A 22,694-nucleotide genomic window follows, 5' to 3' on the forward strand; every position below is an offset into this window, starting at 1 on the left:
TGACTGATCATCGTTGTCGGTTCAGTGATGTAGACCGATTGATTCCAACCAACGAGTCACTACACTAATTAATGATCAATATTTCCCACACACAAATCCGAAAATTGTATATAAATATACCGATAGAATAAATATACATTTAAACTACGGCAATTATATTTCAAGTTAAGTGACGGGATATATAATGCATGTACTCTAAATATTATTTTAAATTGAGACAGTATAGGATTTTATTTAAACGATACTATTTAATTTATTTCAACATCAAATATATTCAAATTAAATAGGACACTACTAAATAAAAGTAAATAAATTTATTATTATTTTAGTCTTATAATTATGTAAATTTTTTTTATTCAACGCAGGCCTGATTTTCGCGCTTTATGACGTCTGCGTTGCGAACCTTAAACGGCTGTTTATCGACCGGTGCAAAGAAGTTGAGTAAAATCAAAATAGATGTCCTCGACTTCCACTGGCGTTGTGAAAAGTGAGTGTTGAAATGACATTTCACCACGTGTCTCAAGATTTTTAACTGAGCTCCATCTATTAAACATCGTAAGAACTCGTTGAACGACTTGAAGTTTTTTGTCAAAATCCATGTTGAACGGCTAGTACACTAAATATGGTTACTTCAATTCATCATATGGGGAGTGGGTTATACCACGTTGTTGTGTTGTATTTATTTTGTTAATAAATATTGGAATTAATAATTAAAACATCCGAGTAAATTTTAAATCAATTAAATATGAATTCTGAATTTTAAAGCCGATGGTTTGTTGTAATTTTGTGGGTGCGCTGTGTCGCTAAACAGTCACAGACTTCGCTTCGCAGATTGTCATTAATCGCGTAAATCAGGCAATTGTTGAATAAAATATGGTGCATAGTAGGACATTCAGATAGTCTTTATCCGGCAAGCGCAATGATTTCAGCACACGTCTCCGGGCCGTGTATGTAACCCTACGACTCGTGCTGAAAACATTGCCCAGGCCACATAAAGACTATCTTAGTGTCCTAAGTATGCAATATACTATTTTTCTCTATTCGAATATTTATTTTTTTCTAGTCACCCGTATGAAAAAACCATATACTGTCGATATATTTATATGTATAAATATTATATGTGAGTCATATAATTAAATCATATAACTTAAAGTATAGTGAAAATATTATAAGCAATACTTATAAGTTAGCATGTAAAAAAAATATATTACCAATATATATGTTGCAAACTATAAAATCATATAATATTTCGGCAAAATTTTGTATATGGCTCCATATATGACTTTTTATAATTCTTTATAATTTATCATATATTTTGAATTATACTGAAGCTCATATATTGCTTTTTCATACGGGCAATTAATATATATTTTATAAATTATTATTATATATTTTTTACATGACGTAAATTCGAAGAATTTTCGAGGAAATTAAATTTGATTTGGATTGAAATTCAAATTTATTATTAAACTTGTAATTACAGCAATTACTGTTTATTATTATTATTTATTAACTATCATAATTGATACTAATGTTGGTAGATGAAAGGAATTATTGTAAAGTGTACTACACATATCACTGTAATGTCATTTAAACATTTATTCGGAATAGCGAACCCAGAAGTTTAAATCCAGTTACGTTATCCCGTATTACCTTTCTCTGATTGGGCAGTTGGCAGTTTAACGTAAAACACGATTTTACTACATAGAGAATTTAATTAAACACTAATTGTAATACCCGCTATAAATTTTCTCGTCGAAAATTTTTTTGTGAAAAAATCAAAAGCGTGTTAAATTATTAGTGACGATGCATCAATCTGCGAAGGAAGTTGTAGAGTAGGTTAAAGGCCGCTGAATCTTCAGCTTCTATTTTAAAGGAACCCATCATGCCAGTGACGGGATATTGAGTTTCGATCAATATTCTGTAAGCTTGATTTACAAATAGATTAGGGTTTAACAAGAAAATTTTTTCAAACTGATTAATAATTTTTTAAAAAATCAACATCAATATTTTTGTCGAAAATTTAAATATACAATTTTTATAAATTAATTTTTGAATTCACCATTTTGTCCCTCTTCTAAAATATTATAAAATAAATCTTATATTTTTTTTTAACTTCATACACTTCTTTTTTTTCAATTTTTCTAAAAAAAAATCAGCCTCCATGTCTGGCCATAGATAAATTTTTCTACTTAAAAAAACTTATAATTCTAAAAAAAATTAAATTAAATTCCAAGTGAATGTTATAATTAATTGAATTTGATTTTACAATATGATAATAATAATATATATATGTATATAATGTGATAATAGATATATATGTATATTATATTTGTGAAGGTTCTGACTGATTTTCTGATATAATAAAAATAAGACACCAAAATTTAATGAATCAAAGGTCATCTACACCAAAAATATATACAATAATATGACCATGCGCAATGCATAATATAACATAATATAAATAATAATGATTAATTAAATACTGTACATACAACATATATATCTGTATATATCGTGGTCTTCGTTGTTCGTTATTATACACACAGTACTAATTAATTTACGATATCAAATTTACACTATATCAAATATCTAATAATTAAAAATCTGTTGTATTATATTATAGTGTAATGCTGCGGTTGGAGTAAAAGCATTTTTTGATATGATGCACAGTGGACCACACAAAGTAATGTTATTTGGAGCTGCGTGTACCCAAGTCACGGATCCAATTGCCAAAGCCTCTAAACACTGGCGTCTAACCCAAGTAAGCTTTCATAATAATTATTATAATAATGATGATAATGATGATGATGATGATAAACTTTCAAATCCGGCGGATAAACATTACATAGTTGTTTAAGTAAACTATTAAATATGTGGCTTAGCAGTACACGATCCACGGTAATATCTATTCCTTCTCTTTATGCTCTTGCTTATATATATATATATATATATATATATATAGTTAAATTTTGATACGATGCATTGTGGACAGTTGGTTGTTCTTACTCACATACATACACACGTCATACATATTATAATAACACATCTCTCTGATCCCTTCACTCTCGGCCCCTGTAACCACTTTCCCCTTCCCCATTTACTGCAAACTGACACCACATTTACATATAGATAGAATATGAATAGTATGTAGTATGTCGCCCATCCAAAACCGTCAATTCAGTTTACTTTAACCTGAATAAATTATTATTTTATACAATCCATTTATGTAATTATAAATTATTTCATTATTTTATACTTACACCCGATTTACTATTTTTTATTTTTATTCTTTACATTTTTATTTATTTGTTTTCATTATAAATATATACATCATGGACAAAATAATTTTATATATATTTAGCTATCGATGAAATTTATTCATATAAAAATATTTAAAAGCACACGATACATTTCAATTAATTCATTAAATATTTTAATTAATTAATTTAATTTTACAGACCGCACAATTTTATTAAAAAATAAATTTTTTTGCTATTAACTGATAAAATTTTTTTTTTTTGTTCATTATTTTCTTAAAATATGAGTGAAAAATTTTTTTTTTCAACGTCCCCATTTCGCCCGACCTCATATATAAATATATAAATATATATTCATATAAAAATATGTATCCAAGTTTACATAGATGGTTAGCGTAGAATTTTTTATGAGCTCTGCAGTAAAAATTCCACTATCTTGCACATGAGAAGCGCATTAAAAAAAAAATATTCTGTGTAAAAAGGATCTAAAGGGAAAGAACAAGTTTAAGTTTAATAAAAAAATAACCAAAAGCATGATCGTAATGTCTACAAGCCACAGCGACTTTAAATGTTGAATCAGTGTGTGATAAACGAATTTCTTTGATCGTCGACTCATTTGTCCGACACTTTTATTTTAACTCTGAATATTCATATAATTTTTAGAAGTGTCTGATTTGAATATTCGGATAATTCGGTTTTGTAACTTTTCAAATTATTCCGTCGACTTAATTTCCTATTGAAGATTTTCCCTCTCCATGACTATGAAAATAATCATGTGTACACTGACATACTTATAACGTAAAGGGAAGTGCGAGCACGACAGTCGACTGTTGAGCAGAAGTGGATGTACAGGAATTCTTAGAATTGCATTTTCTTACACCCCTACAAGCGCCCGAGTCGGAATTTAGAGCCCATTTTGAACCTTCTAAAGTCGGATCTATTTCGGACTTAGAGGCTCAAAATAGAGTCTGTTTCCATGTTAAATGAGGTCCGATTTTGGTCCCTGGAGTGCTACAAATTTTCGTTTTCAGCACTTTAGGGTTCAATAGAGGATCTGATGAAAATTAAAATTAGGCCCTATTTGGAACCTCTGAGCCCTATTTTATTGTAATAATAATATGAATATTATTATTATCATTAGCATTATTAATATTATGATTAATGTATATGTTTAGGTAATGATAAATAATAATAGATTAATAATCTATGTTACTCTGGATTTTATTTGCATTTACAATGGGTAAAATAATTTCAATTAAAATTATCAAAATATACAGTAAATGCTGTTAATAGATCAATTTTTTATAATAAATTGATAATAATAATTAATTTTATATAAATTTCGTTGCATGTCAAAAAAATAATGCTTACAATTGAATCGTTTATTTAAGAAACCCCATAAGTCATGTTTTTTACGAAATCGGGTTTTTTTGCATTTTTGGATTCTTTGAATATCCCTCCATAGAAATCAACCAAATCAACGTTTAAAAAAAAAATTAACGGGTGGCAGCAATTTCATTTAATTGAGAAACCCCCTAAGTCAATGACTCAAATAAACATATGCAGTTTTAGTTTTACAAGTCAATCAACTTTAAATAATTTTTTTAAGTAGTTTCAGTTAAAAAATTAAATTTTTCTTGTTGGAATCTTTTTCAGAGACGCTAACATTATAGTATTCAGTTATTTATTTATTATTTTAATGTCAAGTTTTTTCAAAAAAATTTTTTTTTGTGTTTCCTGAAAAATTTTGTTTTCTTGACTTATGGGGTTCCTCAAATAAACCATTCAATTAATTTTAAAAAATCGTTAATTTTTTCTATCATCATAAATAATTTAATTATAATGAATCGAAATTTATTACGAGACTAATATTGTCGGATTTGAAGGTTCAAAATCGGACCTCTCAGTGAATGTTCAGACCTCTGGGTTCAGTCGGAGCTAGAGGACTACAGGGCTCTCAATCGGATCTATTTCGGGCTAGAGGGGCCTATAGAGGCTCTAAATTTCGACTCGGGCAGATTCATAACGCGACTAGACTGTTTTCGAAAAATTAAAAAATTCGAGTCACTTGATTTGATTCGATATCAATTATTCGTAAATAAGTTCAAACTATTCGCACACTCCTAATAATTTAACAAATTATTTTGCTAAAAATTTATAAAATATTTATTGTTTGTTGTAGTTAAGTTATGCCGACACTCATCCAATGTTCACCAGTGATAACTTTCCCAATTTCTTCAGAATAGTGCCGTCTGAAAATGCTTTCAATGCGCCCAGAGTGGCATTATTGAACCACTTCAACTGGACAAGAGTTGGAACAATTTACCAAAATGAACCTCGATATGCACTTGTAAGTCTCTTTCTTCATTTCTTTATTTCTTCCATAATACATCTCTTTATTTTACATTTCTTTGTACATTCAATTCATTCTCAACTCTCTTGGTATCGGTCCAGGTACACTTGAATCCCCACAAAAGACTTTCTTATTATTAAACTAAAACATTTCTCCTCACACCAATCTCTGTTTCTCATTTACTTCTTAAGAATTCATAAACTTGAGATACTGATGCTAATTTTAAATATAAATTACAAGAATATATTAATATATAAATATATTAAATTTTATTATTTAGTTTTATATTTAAACTGAGTCTCAACTCAGGGATACCGAGAAAGATTTAAATTATCCAGGTCGATTACTAAATGTATTATAATTTAAACTCAACAATTTAATGCATAATATATCAGCTAAAAGGAAATCATTTTAGTTTTACAATCACTGTATGACAATTTTTAGTGCAAAAATCATTTTTTTTCGATAATTATAATAAATTATATATTACTAAATGACTAAAATATATTTTATGGTCATCATTGAAATAATTTTTTGTTTTTTCAATTGCATTCAAAATTTAGGGTCGAAAGATTCAAAAGTAAATTTCATTCCTAAACTCAAATTTTTTCCACTAGTCAAATAATTTTCAAATTAATTGGTCTAATTATTCAAGATTTCATATAACTAGTATGTAATAATATCAAATTATAAATGATTAAATAATTGACAGTTAATACATATAGAGGAGAGTGAGGCAAAATGGACCCGGTAAAAAAAGGCTTATATGTAGTATAAATTTAAGCTAATTTTTCTCCTACACGGAAAAAACAGAATATTAAAAATTAATAAATAATAGTAAAAAGTGGAATCTGTTATCAGTAATTAGTACTATTATGTACTTAATGCAAAGTAGTTTACTAATTTTTGTAGATTCCTAAAAACTACTATCAATTATTTCAAAAAGTAAGTAAATATTATTACTTTTAGGTATAAATACGTGACTTACTAGTGAAAATTAATTAATTTATGACATTCATCTATTAAAAAGTAATGATTGGTCAAATTAAGAATTGCTATCTTAGATACTGATTTTTCCAGCCGAAAAATTGCAAAAGTTACTAACTTTTATTTTACAAATTCGATATCACTGATCAATTATTAGCTTAAAATATCATTTATTCATCATTTTAAATTAATTTACAATATACATAAATCGAATAAGTGGTAAATAATAAAATGAAAAATTAGTATACTAGATACTGATTTTTTGCTCATAAAAATACCGAAAACTTTTAACTCTTATTTTATAAATTCTATCCCACTGACTAATAATTAATATGAAATGTTATTTATTCATTGTTATAAATTAAGTTATTATATACATAAATCGAATAAGTGGTAAATTTTTTTAATTTTTCTATGGTTATTTGGATAGTAATAAATAACTGTAGATACCAATTTATCGATTCTTTTTCATATTAATTTTAATATACGAAATTACAAATTTTGCTCTTTTCCTTCCGATCCTGGTTTGATATTAGTATACAAATATACTAATTTTAAGTCAAAAATGAACTACAAACTATCAAAATTTTGAGCATCATTTTTTTCCGTGTACGGGTCCACTCCTCCCCCCCCCTCTCCCCTACAGGATTGGGGAGGGGGCTGAAATTTGGTGAGCAAAATAGACAGCTCCAAAATTTCGTGAAAATTTTTTTTTCACTGTATTCAAATGCACAAAAATTCATTATTTTCTTAGCGTCCCGTTTTTCCCGTCCTTATATTTTACAAATTTTTTTTTGTTGTTTATGAAGTCTTGAGTTATTATTCTCTATATAATATTTCTGTGATAAATACATTATAAGTTGTGTAAAGAGTCAACTATACGATAGGAATATTCAAAGTAGTCATATATATATATGATATATGTATAAGGCTATAATATGGTTTAAGCCAAAGCCGAAGCTCTTGTTGATGCTTATACTATACTGCAAAGCGTAGAGAATTCCATGAGTAATCTACCTGCAACATACTCATATATGCATAATACTCACACACACCATATATAATACCATAACAGTGAATAATTTTTTTTGTTCTATATATATATTTTTTTTTCTGCATGCAAGCGGGAGTGAAAAATTTTTTTGCTCTTACATTATTGGGTTTACACTTGAAAGTATTCTGAAATAAAATATTCACGAAAATTCTTTAAAATTTTTCAAGATGGATGTTTTACATATATTCAGATATATATAAAATGGAAAAAAATTTTGTCGGCAAAAAAAAAAACGAGTAATGAAAACGGAACACTCACATCTGCTATATTTCGTTGTATATTTTTTTTATTTACCCTCGTCTTTTTATTTCTTCACTTTTGCCTACAGCAAAAGTATTTCTATACATATATACAACATAAACTGTGGTTTAAATTTATGAATATTAACTTTAGCATTTCGAGAATGTTATTTTGTTGTTGTAATTAAAATTATGGTAATTTATTTTATAAAACTTTTAAAATAGTAATAAAAAATAATTAAAATTGCGAATGGTAATTTTTTTAAATTTAATTTAAATTATAATATTAATATAAATATATAAAATTTTAAAAAATATACACAAATATTTACGTGAAAAGTTTTCGTAGGAATAAATTGATTTTAAAGTCAAAATAAAATTATAGTGTACTGATAATTATTATTATTTTCAGTACTTTGATGTAAGTACGTGCTAGTGCATATATTAAGTACTACTTATGTTTTTTCACTTGCCTCCACGTTTGCTCTATAACTCTTTGGTTATAAGATACATATATGTATATATGTATATGTGAGTATACATTGTCGTATCTGGTATACTACACCACTACACCCTTCATAAATTAATACAACCTAGTGTTTCTAGGTCACAGACTTTAATTAAACTCAATAGTATCTTGAACGCTAGGTAAATATTATGTTTCATATGACTACAGTACTAAAACTTGCTATTACAATATTTACTTGATTAAATATTATTAAAATTTTATTTTATATGTTTATTATTACTATTATTACTTACTTTAGTTATACACTTAGTGAAAATAAATATTTAATTTTACGTTGGTTTCGGTTAGGGAATTTAGTTTAGGCCGCGTCTGCCAGGTGGCTTACGCGTGAAATCTTCCCACACTGGGAATTAAATTTTAAATATATAAACTCATTACCCTATCAAAAAAAAAAATCCATGTGGGAACCTCAGGGGAATCCACATAGAGAAGTATAGATTTATATAAGAACTCATATAGAAAACCATGGGTATATAGATTCCCATGTGGGAAATCCCCATAGGAAACTTTGGGTACTTGGATTCTCATACAGGAACTTGGATATCAATACTGCCATTCTAATACGTCGTATCTCACATTTGGGAAATTTTTCAAGAGACGATAAAAACGTTTCACGGTTGGCAAAGAAAATTATTTGTAATATGTTTACATTGTTATAACCTACAAATTTATTTTCATGTTTTTCATAAAATACAGGCTTTTGTAGTGAATAAATAATTTTGAATTATATACTGTTAGAAGAGTCAAAAATTATGTATAATTACCTTCTTACTGATGTCGTTAATTACTTCCTTAAAATTAACTTAAAATTGAAAATGTTAAGCGTGACTGAACCTATGCGAATGTGGGATACGACATATTAGAATATTTATTTAAAAATACTAAATAAACAATTTGACCTCTAAAATTTTGACATAAGCTGCACATTGTTACAATGATTCCATTTTTCAAGAAAAGTGGAAATGTCAAATTTTGTGAGATACGACGTATTAGAATGGCAGTATCGATATATAGATTTCTTTGTGGGAAATTCATATAGAAATCTGAGTTTCTATGTAAGTAATTTATAAAAAATCCGGGATATCTTGATTTCTTTATCAATTGTTATTGATACGCGTATATGAGTAAAGGAACAGATTAAAATTCCCATAGGAAACCATCCGAAAACGCCATGTGGAAACTTACATAGGAATCTAGGCTGGATTTCCAAATGGATTTTTTTTAATAGGGTCGTCTTATATAAATGTATGATTCACTAGAGTGGGGATAGATTGTCATTGATGAGTGGCGAATAAAATATATATATTCTGCAATATGGAGTTTCTACATCATACTTTCAGAATAAATTTAAACCTTTCATTCGTTCCGTACCTCAATTCGTGATTTTGATTTGATGATATTTTTTCCTTGCAGTTTTTTTTTATGGTAATTTTAAAATAAAATTAAATGTAATGATTTTTCAGGATGGGTTCGATGAAATTTAAGGTTATGGTATTGCGGAAAAAATAAATATATACTTTGCTATTATACGTTTGTGAGTTTTCTTTCTTTTTTTTTTTTTTTCAATTCACGCATTTTCTTTTCCGCATTTACATTTTTATTATCTTGATCAATGTTTCTTATCACATTATCTTAGCAAATAAATTGAATTGCAAATTTTGTAAATTTTCCAATAAGAACAGCATGAAAATTTATGTGACTAAATTTTATGCTCCTTGAATTTTATTAGAAAAAAAAAAAAATACGATACCGCATACACAATTTAGAAGTTAGGAGGGTCATATTTGCTAGATTTAGTCACATATAAGAAAACAAAAATTATTTTCATATTTTTCAAAGCTATCGCGTTTCGTCGGAAATAGGAAAAATAAATTTTTCAATAAGAATTGAAAATTTTTCTTATTATTTTCGAGTATAAGTGAAAAGCAAAAGATTTAGTGTCGACAGGATAAAGTGCATTTTTTCCCTGGGTCTCCATTTCGCCCAGCCCTCGCCTATTGAAAAAAATAATAATAAATTATAAAAAAAAGTTGATATATTTTAAAATAAAAGAATTAAATAAATATTATTTTAGCGATAAATTTAATCTTGTTTCCAATATCAAACTAACTATTATCACAAATATAGACTTTACCGGACGTATTACTCAATATGACAATCACACACATATCGCACAATTTACGAGTTTAAAAAAAATACAATTTAAAAAAGGAAATTGTAAAAGTATGAAAATATTAAATTGGATATTTTTAAATTTAAAGATAGAAACGTCAAAAGTCTGACATGCGATATGACTTCCAAAGAACTTACGACCAGACATTTTAAGACGCAATCGACATCTTTCTCTATAACCAAAAGAAAAAAATATAAATAAATAAATAGATAAAATAAATATGAAAGACTCAAAGGTATACTCAAGAATTGAACGACAGATAAAAAATTGAATATTAAAATGAAAGTAAATCCATAAATAAAAAAAACATATGACTTAGATTTTTTATTTTATATTTTTGTCTCACATAATTTTCTTGTGGAACTTTTAAACCGACGGAAATCCGTCTGAGCAAGAAGCTGTCTTATATATCCAAGGGAATAATAGTTTTAGATGAAAGATGAACAAGTCTTGTAGTGAATCAGACTCGTTAGTCAGACTTGCCACCGTGTAGTAGCTACAAATAATACAACATTGTGTACAGCAAACAGTAACTAGCAGTTTCAGCCGGACGTCTTCTGCTCTAACATTTGCCATTTCACGTTGGGGGAATTACTTCGGATAAAATACCTCGTATTTTTTTCAAATACAGACATACATTTTTTCAAATTGCAGAAAAATCAGTCGATTTTTCCACAACATATTCGAAAAATGTCATAATTAATTAAAGTCCTCAGTATACTGATGCTTTAAAAAATTCCCAATTAAATGAAAAGTTATTGAGACTAATTGAATTTTTTCCATCGTTAAAACAATTCAAAAACGTCATGTTCACAAAGAAAAAAAATTACCGCTGTTTAAAAAAGATCACATGGCATAAAAAAATTAAATTAATTATAAAGTTGTTAGCTGAAATAATACCATAGTTTGTAGAAAAAAAACATGTATGTATATGTAGAGATATATATGTATGTATATATGTATGCATATGCATAAAATTGATTTATTGAAATTCTTGATTGGCCTCGGGAAATAGTCATTAGCTCTACGAGGTGTAACGGTACCCGACTACCGACTAGTTGACTATCAGATAGTACCAGTAGTTAGAGACGAGAACTGTGGGTACATGGGTGAAAGGTATTAATTCCCAGAATTCGGTTCTAACCTGAACATGACCACTGCGTTGGTCCAGGTAACATACCGCCCGAAACCGACGGTCACAATTTCGATTCAACTGTGCACCTAATTTAGGAGTGTGGCTGACATACATATACTCTCCCGCATATATATATATATCTATATACATATGTAAAATATATGTATATAGGTACATAGTTGAAAAAGATTTTTAAGTAAGTAAACGGTAAAAAATAGAGAAAAGAAACGTACGAACTTTTGGTGTACTGTCGACAAAACTTTAAAGTTTAAACAGGAAGTTGAGCCACCAAAAAATTATTATGCTGCACTATAATTATTATTGTAAGCCTCGAAAAATTATTTGTTCTCCACATACTTTTTATTTTAGGCAAACAATTTTTATTACAATGCATCAATAATTTTCAAGTGTATAAGATTTTTGGTACACAGAAAAAAAAGGATTTGGTGAAAAATCCTTTTTTTTCTGTGTAGTGCAGCATAATAATTTTTTGCGACTCAACTTCCTGTTCACAGTTTCGTCGACAGCATACTAAAAATTCGTATATTTTTTGTATCCATTTTTCTCCGTGTAGACTAGTAATTTTAAATTAAAGTAGTAACTTATTTCTGGAATTGCATACTTTCGAAAATAGCTATTGATATATATAATATTGCGCTATGTGCGGATAGAACAAATAAAGTCCCGTTGTAATGAATCTTTTTACAAGAGCTATCTGCACGAAATTGCCCTACTGTGAACAACTTTTTTACTACCCTAGGGCACGTTTTAAAAGGCGGGTTTTATTAAAGCGAACGGCAATATCAAAGCATTCTTTTGTAACCAATTGGAAACTGTTTTCTCTGTCAACGTAAATCAAGTGTTACTAATTTTTAATGTATATATATTAGTTCCTTTTTTTTCTTACTATTTCTATTAAAAAAAATTGAACGTCAGTTACACTTACACTGTAAAAAATTTGCGGAGTGGATGATTTTTTATTTATTTAATTCCCTCGAAGTAAATTTCACTCCGAAGGGAAATTTCGGAAAATATTAATCATAAAAAAAATTACTAATACATAGTGAGCTTAGGTCTTTTATATTTTGACATTTATATTTACGAAAATAATTACGAGCTCCCTTTCCATATACACGGAAAAATAGAATATTAAAAATTAATAAATAATAGTAAAAAGTGGAATCTGTTATCAATAGTTAGTACTATTATGTACTTAATGTAAAATGGTATACTAATTTTTGTAGATTCCTAAAAACTCCTATCAATTATTTCGAAAACTAAGTAAATATTATTACTTTTAGATATATAAGGACGTGACTTATTAGTGAAAATTAATTAATTTGTGGCATACATCTATTAAAAAGTAATAATTGGTTGAATTAAGAATTGATATCTTAGATACTGATTTTTCCAGCCGAAAATTGCAAAAGTTACTAACTTTTATTTTATAAATTCGATATCACTGATCAATTATTAGCTTAAAATATCATTTATTCATCATTATAAATTAATTCACAATATACATAAATCGAATAAGTGGTAAATAATAAAATGAAAAATTAGTATACTAGATACTGATTTTTTGCTCATAAAAATACCGAAAACTTTTAACTCTTATTTTATAAATTCTATCCCATTGACTAATAATTAATATAGAATGTTATTTATTCGTTATTATAAATTAATTTATTATATACATAAATCGAATAAGTGGTAAATTTTTTTAATTTTTCTATGGTTATTTGAATAGTAATAAATAACTGTAGATACCAATTTATCGATTCTTTTTCATATTAATTTTAATATACGAAATTACAAATTTTGCTCTTCTACGTGTATCAAATTTTAATATAAATAATAGCCATTTTGTAATATATAATGATCCTGGTTTGATATTAGTATACAAATATACTAATTTTAAGTCAAAAATAAACTACAAACTATCAAAATTTTGAGCATCATTTTTTCCCGTGTATTCACGTGAAATGATTTTTAAAAATTATAAGCATCTGATAATAAAACTTTAACAAATACAATTCCACTGAGTCACAAACTGTCGTATGACTGACATCAACCATACCACGAGATAACATTTCATATTGTACCGAAATGTAAAATATTCCCATAAAAACTATGTCACTGTAGCCATTCAATAATTTAATATTTTCACTATGTATTATATATATGAAATTACAATTTAGTGAGTTACTAAAACATTTTATAAATTAAAAACATAATTTTTTAAGTTTAATTATTAATATCAGAATGAATTAATTATTCAAATAATTATGTTTCTAATTAACAGCTGTTTCTATTAAATATAAATTTATTTAAGCATTAAAACTCCGGACCGGAGTGAATGCGGATTGAAATAAAATCCGTATTTACTCCCGATTTTACTAGTGTCATAATTAAAAAGATCGAAGTCTTGTAAAATTAAATTAATTATTAATAACAACCAACAGTAATAACGTTAGCGAGAAGTTAAATTTGAATATTTGACATCTTAAAACCATTATGCCGGTTCAATTAAGTTTCGGAGTTGAGTTATAATTAAATACCTACAGAATATCAATATACTGGGCATTGTGTGCTCACACAATTCGAATTGATATTCAAATGAAACGATCTTTGAAGTTACTTGTCGACAAGCGCATTTGTTAAAAGCAATCCTTTATATAAATATCTACATATATGTATACGGATATATATAATATGAACATCTGGAGATTGAAAGTGACAGCCGCAAATAGTGTAAACACAATCAACAAACTGAAACAGTTGTACTTAAAATAAATGCTTAATTAATCTATTGTAATTTAAACAGGCACACAACAGACTAGTTGCTGATCTCGATGATAACAAACTCGAAGTAGTGGAAACCCAAAGCTTTGCCACGGAAGTCAGTACTGCCTTGGAAAAGCTTAAACATGCAGATGTTAGAATAATACTAGGAAACTTTAATGAAGTTTGGGCCAGAAGGATATTTTGTGAAGCTCACAAGTATGTTTGTAAATGGTATTATTTATTTAATAGCATTATTATTTGGTTTCTTGTTTTTTAAGCCTCTTAGTATTATTATTATTATCATTTCTATTGAGAAGAGGATAAAAGTCGACTTGTTGAAGTCGAAATATTATAACAATTGCTATAATAATAATAATAATTCACAATGTTTTGTGTAGGTTTCACATGTTTGGCAGCAAATTCCAGTGGATTATAATGGGTACATTTGGTGAAGAATGGTGGTTGAAACCTGACGGTGGTTGCGCACCATCAGAACTTGCTGAAGCACTGCATGGCGCTATACTGACTGATTTATTACCATTGTCGACGGATCGACAAATCACTGTTTCAGGAATCGTGAGTATTCTTAAGAGTTGCTAAAAATTTATCTTGAGAAAAATGTTCGAAATTCGCAGTCTAAAAAAAAGTATTAAGTAAATTTTATTTTAAACAAATTGTTTCAATTTCGTCGTTACTCCGTTAGGTGGCCAACATGGTCCGGCTTTACTATGACGCCATATTATTTCAAACGAGGATAACTTCTCCGTGTACTTACTAAATTTTAGTGTACAATTAAGGGAGAGCTACACTCAGAAAATTAAATACTAGGCATTACTATCTAGTTACATAACTACAGATGGTAACATTTTTGACCATCAATCCGATAATAAGGAATATTATCTAGGTGATTGTAAAAATCATCTAGATTGTAATATTCACGATATTTATAATAATCGTTACAATCCTGTATGTTAACTAGAGTTCATTATTATTATTATTCTAGATAGTTATATTTATAATCCAGGTGGTAACAGTTACTGTCAGAAATTATAATTGTTACCATCCTGATAGTAACTGTTACGAAATTTAATGCAGAAGTTATCATCCAATAATTATTAATTCTATTAAAAAAAATTATAACACTGACTGTTTTTGGATTGAAAAACGTTCCAATCATTTTAGATGATTGGAATTAAAAATTTAGCATAATAAACACAATTACTTAATTTTCTGAGTGGACAGTTTTTGGCTACTTTAGGGCCAGTTTTGGACACTTTAAAAATAATTTGTAAAATACGCAATGACATGATTCATTTTTACAATGTGTTCAAAGATACTTTTATCACGATATCACAATGTAAGTTTTTTTAATACTTTTCGATTAATTAAAAGAAAGTATTAAAAGTCCAAAAATGGAGCACTAGCCACAAATGTTACTTCTACGCCATAGTCAATTTTATTATATTACGATGGAGTTAAATGAAATTCAATTTTTATTTATTTTAGTTGTTATTATCAGTGTTGAGTATATTGTTATTGTAAATTCCTAAAGTGTCTTAAAGTCCGAGTAGAGAATCATGTGGATTTATTTTTTTATTTTTTTTTTTTTTGCCTTAGCCGAGTTTCGAACCCTGATCCTTAAGCGCGAGTTCTTATCCGCTGGCTCACGGTCCTTAGTCGCCTCTGGCTACGCCCGAATTAACTTGAAATATATATTTTTGTACTCTATCTCTGTCAATCGTTAATTTTTATCTATCAATTACAGAATAATTAGTAAACGTACAGTAATTGGATGCTGTATAATAGTTAATATTATTCTATCCGATTAAAATAAATTACTAAATGTCAGTAACTTTGCTCACTGTATAATATTTAATCCATAACTCGAGTATATCTTAATACTTTTACAAACTAACAATCGGTAAATCGTATTAAAATAAACTGTCAAATATATAACAATAATTCCATAAAATTTAAATAAGACTCAGTATTCCATTACTAAAAAACTCAGGACTAAGACAGTAATAAATTAAATAATATAACCATTGGTAAAGTCTACCCGGCATTAATTACCAACTTGTAATATTTACTACACAAATAATAAATAATCCAAGCGATGCATCCATCGATCGGCTCGTACTTTTCCCATCTATAAAATATCGCCAGCATTCGAAACTCGTTTTCTCCGTAATCAATCTAAGCGGATCTGAATAAATCCCCGGGAACTCACATAGAAATAATTAGATCTCCATCTAATTTTTTTCCTTCGCTTTTTATTAAAAAAAAAAAATCCCATAACTTTATTAGTCAAGTCATCAAAGTTACTTTGTATATTATGAATAGACTACAGATTTAATATTACAAAGTAAATTTAACGCTGTATGAAGCATTTAACCATGAGAATCAATGCCAAGAAAGCGTTTTCGATCAGAGTAAACAAAAGATATCCCAACGACTATCGGAATTCCAATAGCATGATGTCGATACACATACATATATATATATATATATATATATATATATATATATATATATATATATATATATATATATATATATATATATATATATATATATATTTATATCTATATGCATATGTATTACTTCTCATTTATGTATATCCTATATATATATATATATATATGAATATGACTTTATATAACTCGGCACATTGCCAAAGCGAAACATATGGCAGGTACCGACTGGCACATTTAGCTTTCGTATGCATAATCCTTTTTGATAAAACAAAACTTGAATATTACATCCCCTTTACACATTTTTAAAGTTACAAATCCATTGATATTTTATAATTGCCAATATTTACTCACTGATAAATTCGCTATCTCGTTTATAAATGAGGGAAAATATTATTTATTTGCAATAAAAAAAAAAAAAGTAATAAAAGACCAATCATTTAGTTTTTCATATATTTTATTTATTTATTTTTGTATCAATCCATATATATTTTCACTTCAGGCTATAGAGTCTTTCACTATTTGAACTGCAAAAAAATTCTCAACTACGAATCAAAAATAATTAATCCTTTGTGCGATATATTTTTTTCCATTCATTGGATCTTTAGAAAAAAATCAATTAAAAACTAGTCCATAACTTTATTAAATCTATCACTGATTAAAAAAGTGTAAAAGATATTTTTAATTAAAAATAGTAAATGGCGGATGTATTTTTATTAATAACTTCTAAGTTCTGAGTCAATTTAAATTAATTTTCTGAAGGAAAAAATTTATTGCTTTTGATGATTTAAGGAATAACTTTAATTTATATTTTTATCGATACTTAAATTGATTAAATAAATTTAAATGCATTGACACTAATGAGCAGTTAAACTTTTTAATTAACTTCTTCAATGCAATTCAATTAATTTTCAATATAAATTACTTAATTAAATTAATTACACGCTAATTAATAATTATTGACAAACAGAATATTAAATTAAATAAAACCAATTAAAAATTAATTATTTTATTCATTCGAAACAAAGTAAAATAAAAAATTTACAAGGATAAAAATATTAGTAAAATTGACATCTAATAATTTTTATTTTTTTCTTATTTTTCTAAAAAATATCAAATATTGTCTGATATTTTTATATATTCAGATCTAGTAAGATCTATCCAGACTAATATAGATCTTAGATCTATTTTTTTTTTCTTTTTAAAAATCCAAAATTTTGAATTTCATATTTAAATTTCCCGGTAAAAATTTAAATCTACAGAAATCGAAATTCTGTTATCTGCTGCGATCTTTAGATTAAATTTTTCTAAAATTAAAAATTAAAAAAAAAAAATTCTAAAAATTTGAAGTTTGAAATTTTTATAAATTTCAAAAAAATTAAATCCCTCGAATTTTTTTATCTGATCTCCATAGATTTAAATAATTCAAAAATTACGTAATGGATAAAAAAAAATTTGACTTTCAGACACCCGATGAGTATCAAGTGGAATACGATTCCCGTCGAGGTAACGAATACTCTCGATTCCACGGTTACACTTACGATGGTATATGGGCGGTAGCACTGGCGATCCAACATGTAGCACGTAGAATCCGGCACTTTAGAAGAAATCAAACGGTCGCTGACTTCAAGTACCGAGATCCACTCTGGGAAAAGCTCTTTCTAGAGGCCCTGAGGAACACCAGTTTCGAAGGAGTCACTGTGAGTAAAGTAGTACTATTTACTTCAGCCAAGAAGACTCTACACTCTAATAGTAAAAGTCTATAACTATATATATATATTCCACTACCCAGTGAACTCATTCTCATATATATTCACTCACGAATTCTATTAAAGCTCGAGTAACCATCGCCATTTGAGCTTCTGTACTTAAACTTTCTCCTTCATCCCAACCTATCCACTATCCACTATCCTATGGCTCTTATATTCTTATTATCAACCACTCTCCCATATACGTACCCACACACATATATACTATAATTCAACCTTTTCCCGCGTATTTTCTCATTCAAAACGAGGGAGATATTTTAATATTTTACCCTTGTTCCTTTCACAATTTGTTCATTTAAAACATAACCACAAGACAATCCCCAACATAAATCTCACCCTACGCTAATTTTTTTCATTAATTAAATCATAAGTTACAACAGTGGTGAGAAAAATATTTTTTTAAAACTTTTTAAATTAAAAAATTTTTATCCAGCCCATAAATTTTTTTTTATAACTTTTGTTCAGGTAGAAAATTTTTTTACGAGTGTATGAATTAGTTGAATTTTTGTCGACTTTGATCGATTGTACTGATAAATAGAAAAATTCAAAGAGAAGACTGCGATAATTGAGACTAATTTAATTCTAGTTAAATTTTGCTATTCAAAAAAATAATCAAATTTCGATACTCTGCGCTAATTTGCTAGCAATTTCATATGCTTGCATTTACGTACGCAATTAAATGCCGATAATTAATCGTCAAAATTTTTTACTCTAGATAATTACGAAGTAGAAATCTATGAAATAAATTTTAAAAAATTTTATCCTTGAATTTAAACCCGCATGAAAATGCCATATATAATAAATATATATGGAAAAATATATAATCAATATGGGACCATATAAGTGGCCAAAAACGATATATATTTTCTTATATATAATATAGTAAGTTTATAAGTTAATACATGTATTATATATATTTATAATCATATATGTAAACTAATAAGTTAGCACATATATGTATTACATATATTAATAATTATGTATGTAAATTTGTAAGCTAGCACACATATATATATATTCTGAACACAATCTTTGAATCTTATAACAGGGAGAGGAAGACAGAAAAGAATAGATTTTATTTATTCTTACATATATGGGGAAACTTTTATGCTTCTATATATCGAAAAATATACAAAAATTTATAAAGTTAAATACATGGTACATATATCGTGCCATATAATGATGAATCATATATGTATTCTTATTTGTTTCCATATATAAATGACATTTATTTTTTAATATATTAAAATTATAAGTTTTCAAATATATAAATAATATATTGAAGTTATACGGAAATATATGAAATCATATAAGAGAAAACATATATAGAAATATAATAAAATCGGCCAAAATTTATATATAGTTCTATATAAGATTGCATGTATTGTCACATATATATTTATATCTGTAACATATACGATATTTTCATGCGGGCAATAAATTATAAATTCTTAGTAATTTTTTTCCCTAAAATTTTTATAGTAAAAAAAAAATGTTAGATATAAAGGTGAAGTTAAAAATTTTTGTAAATAAAAAGAATTCACATGCTGCTCAAAAAAAAAAATAAAAATTTTTCTTAACTAAAACTGTAGTAAAAATTGTGTATTTGGTTACAATAAACAAAATAAAATTATATTTAGTATTTAAAAACCACAATAATTAATTACACACTCGAATTCAGTTGTGCGCACTCTCCTATTTTCGCGTAATACCGCGATAATGCCCATAAAAAGGGTTTAAATGTAATACTTATAAATATAAATCTACAGTATAAAAAGGCACATAATGTATACCATATATATAACAATTCTTAGACATCTTGAAAAAAAACCCATTGATTTCCATTCCCATTGTTGCTAGCCAGTAAAACAGCATAAAATTTATTCAATAGCGAATGCACTCTTCGCTTTTGAAATAAAAACAATCACGATATTTTATATCTATATATACATATATAAATAATACTTAAACATAAATAAATCTCAAGTACATCTACTATTGCCTTTATAAATATTTAAATTATATATATATATATAAATATATTCGATGGTCAATCCGTCACTTAGACAAATCAATAATGCCTGCATAATAAAACTATAAATCAATAGAGAAAAAAAAAATTTTAAACTCCATTTATTTAAAATAATTTCAGGGTCCCGTTCGTTTTTACGACAACGAAAGAAAGGCCTACATTCTCCTGAAGCAATTTCAAAGTAAGCATCACCTAAATAAAAGTAAATAAATATATACAATAAGAATGAAGTAAAAAAAAAAAAAGTAAATCCTCCGTCCTGGCGATAAAATCAGTAAGAAAAAAATATGTAATCAATTGAGATGAAAAGATTCTCAAGAGGAAAGACGTCAATTTCAGGTGGTAGCGAGGTTAAAGTAGGCGAGTACGATGGTGTCACTGATACCCTGGATCTACACCGAGGTCAGCGGATGGTCTGGCACGGAAAATCACCCCCAAAGGACCGAACCGTTCACGTCATCGAGCACTCTACTGTCAACATCAGTATTTACGTGACGATCGCTTCCGCAGCTAGTGTTGGTATCTTGCTGGCTGTGGTGTTTCTCGCCATCAACATCAGATACAGAAATCAAAGGTACTTGGGACACATTGCCATCTAACATTCTCTGTATGTGGCTGGGGGAGGGGGAATGGATGAGGGTGTGAGTCTAAAGATATGAGGGTATCAGGGTATCAGGGTATGAGTGTTCGACTGCACATGTCCTAGGATTTGTTGATGATAACGATAACGATGACAGTAGTAGTCGTGAGTGATAACGTTGATTGATAGTCGTTCTGTGTATTTGTCGATGCTATGCCACTTACTTTACTATTGGTCCTTCAAGTACACATTCAATCAGACCATTTATATATGCATTCATTATATTTATTGATCGTAACTTATTTGCTTTATTATCACTTTCCATTCTGTCAGAGCTTAAGTAAACTTTAATTATACTCATATTTATATTTATTTAAACCCACGGTCAAGTGATAAAATACGCGCTCATTTTTAATTCATTTAATTTTTCATATTTTCGGGCCCATTTTACCCCCAATTATTTTTTTTTAACACAAAGATTTAAAGTTAATTTTCTATGTAATTAATACAGACTTAATTAAATTTAAATTAATAAAACTCTATTACATTAAGTATATATTTTATATTTACGTATATAAAAAAAAATAATTTAATATTACAACGCAAAACATTTTAATTAACTTACAGTAAACTCTTCTTTCACTACGTTAATTAAAATTAAATATTAACTGCAATAAAAATATTATTAAAAAAAAAAAAATGATAATAATAATGAGATTAAATTAAATTGTCATGTCATGTCGGCTTTACGTTTGATAGAGCATATCTTTGCATCAAGTATTTACATCTAAAATTACTCTCCCGATCAATATAACTAAATAATAGATATATTCAGCCGCTCAAAGGTCTAGTATAACACGAGTATCTGTGCAAGTGTACACTCAACACAACACAATTGACAAATCTATTGTAACGTGATTCAATTCATGATTCAGATATTTATATCTACATAATACCATTGCTATAAGTACCGTTGATTGATTCCAGCTTTGTTCCATAATGCGGAGAAGTAAAACGGGGCAAAACGGCAGCTTTCTATTTTTCATACAAAAATTACCTGGAGTAAAATGAGCCCCAGTAGAAATTTTTATAAATAAAAATTGTCAGGGACAAAATGGGCCCGCAGAAATTTTTTAAAGAACTAAATAGGGGTAATATGGACATTTCAGACTTGGGTCATCCAAAAATGCTGAATAAAAAATTTTTTTAGGGTAATCAGCTTACAAATTTTCAGATCAGGATAGAAAAAATTTAAATATTTTTAAGGAGGCTCATTTTACCCGACATTTAAAATTTTAAACTGAATTATTATTTAGAAATTA

The 22,694-nt window shown here is 27.5% G+C and overlaps 1 protein-coding gene across 5 annotated transcripts in view; it reads left to right on the forward strand.

The window, feature by feature from the left end:
• LOC130677045 (gamma-aminobutyric acid type B receptor subunit 2) overlaps positions 1–22,694 on the forward strand; it is a 125,090-nt gene that overhangs the window by 86,105 nt on the left and 16,291 nt on the right. For all 5 annotated transcript variants that reach the window (XM_057483602.1, XM_057483601.1, XM_057483603.1 and 2 more), the window contains 7 exons: positions 2,627–2,764; positions 5,443–5,610; positions 14,558–14,733; positions 14,916–15,093; positions 18,458–18,691; positions 20,913–20,973; positions 21,132–21,366. In XM_057483602.1, coding sequence (XP_057339585.1) covers positions 2,627–2,764; positions 5,443–5,610; positions 14,558–14,733; positions 14,916–15,093; positions 18,458–18,691; positions 20,913–20,973; positions 21,132–21,366 — 1,190 coding nt within the window. The remainder of the gene's footprint in view (positions 1–2,626; positions 2,765–5,442; positions 5,611–14,557; positions 14,734–14,915; positions 15,094–18,457; positions 18,692–20,912; positions 20,974–21,131; positions 21,367–22,694) is intronic.

The sequence above is a fragment of the Microplitis mediator genome, chromosome 11 (genome assembly GCF_029852145.1).
Source record: "Microplitis mediator isolate UGA2020A chromosome 11, iyMicMedi2.1, whole genome shotgun sequence".
Taxonomy (NCBI): domain Eukaryota; kingdom Metazoa; phylum Arthropoda; class Insecta; order Hymenoptera; family Braconidae; genus Microplitis; species Microplitis mediator.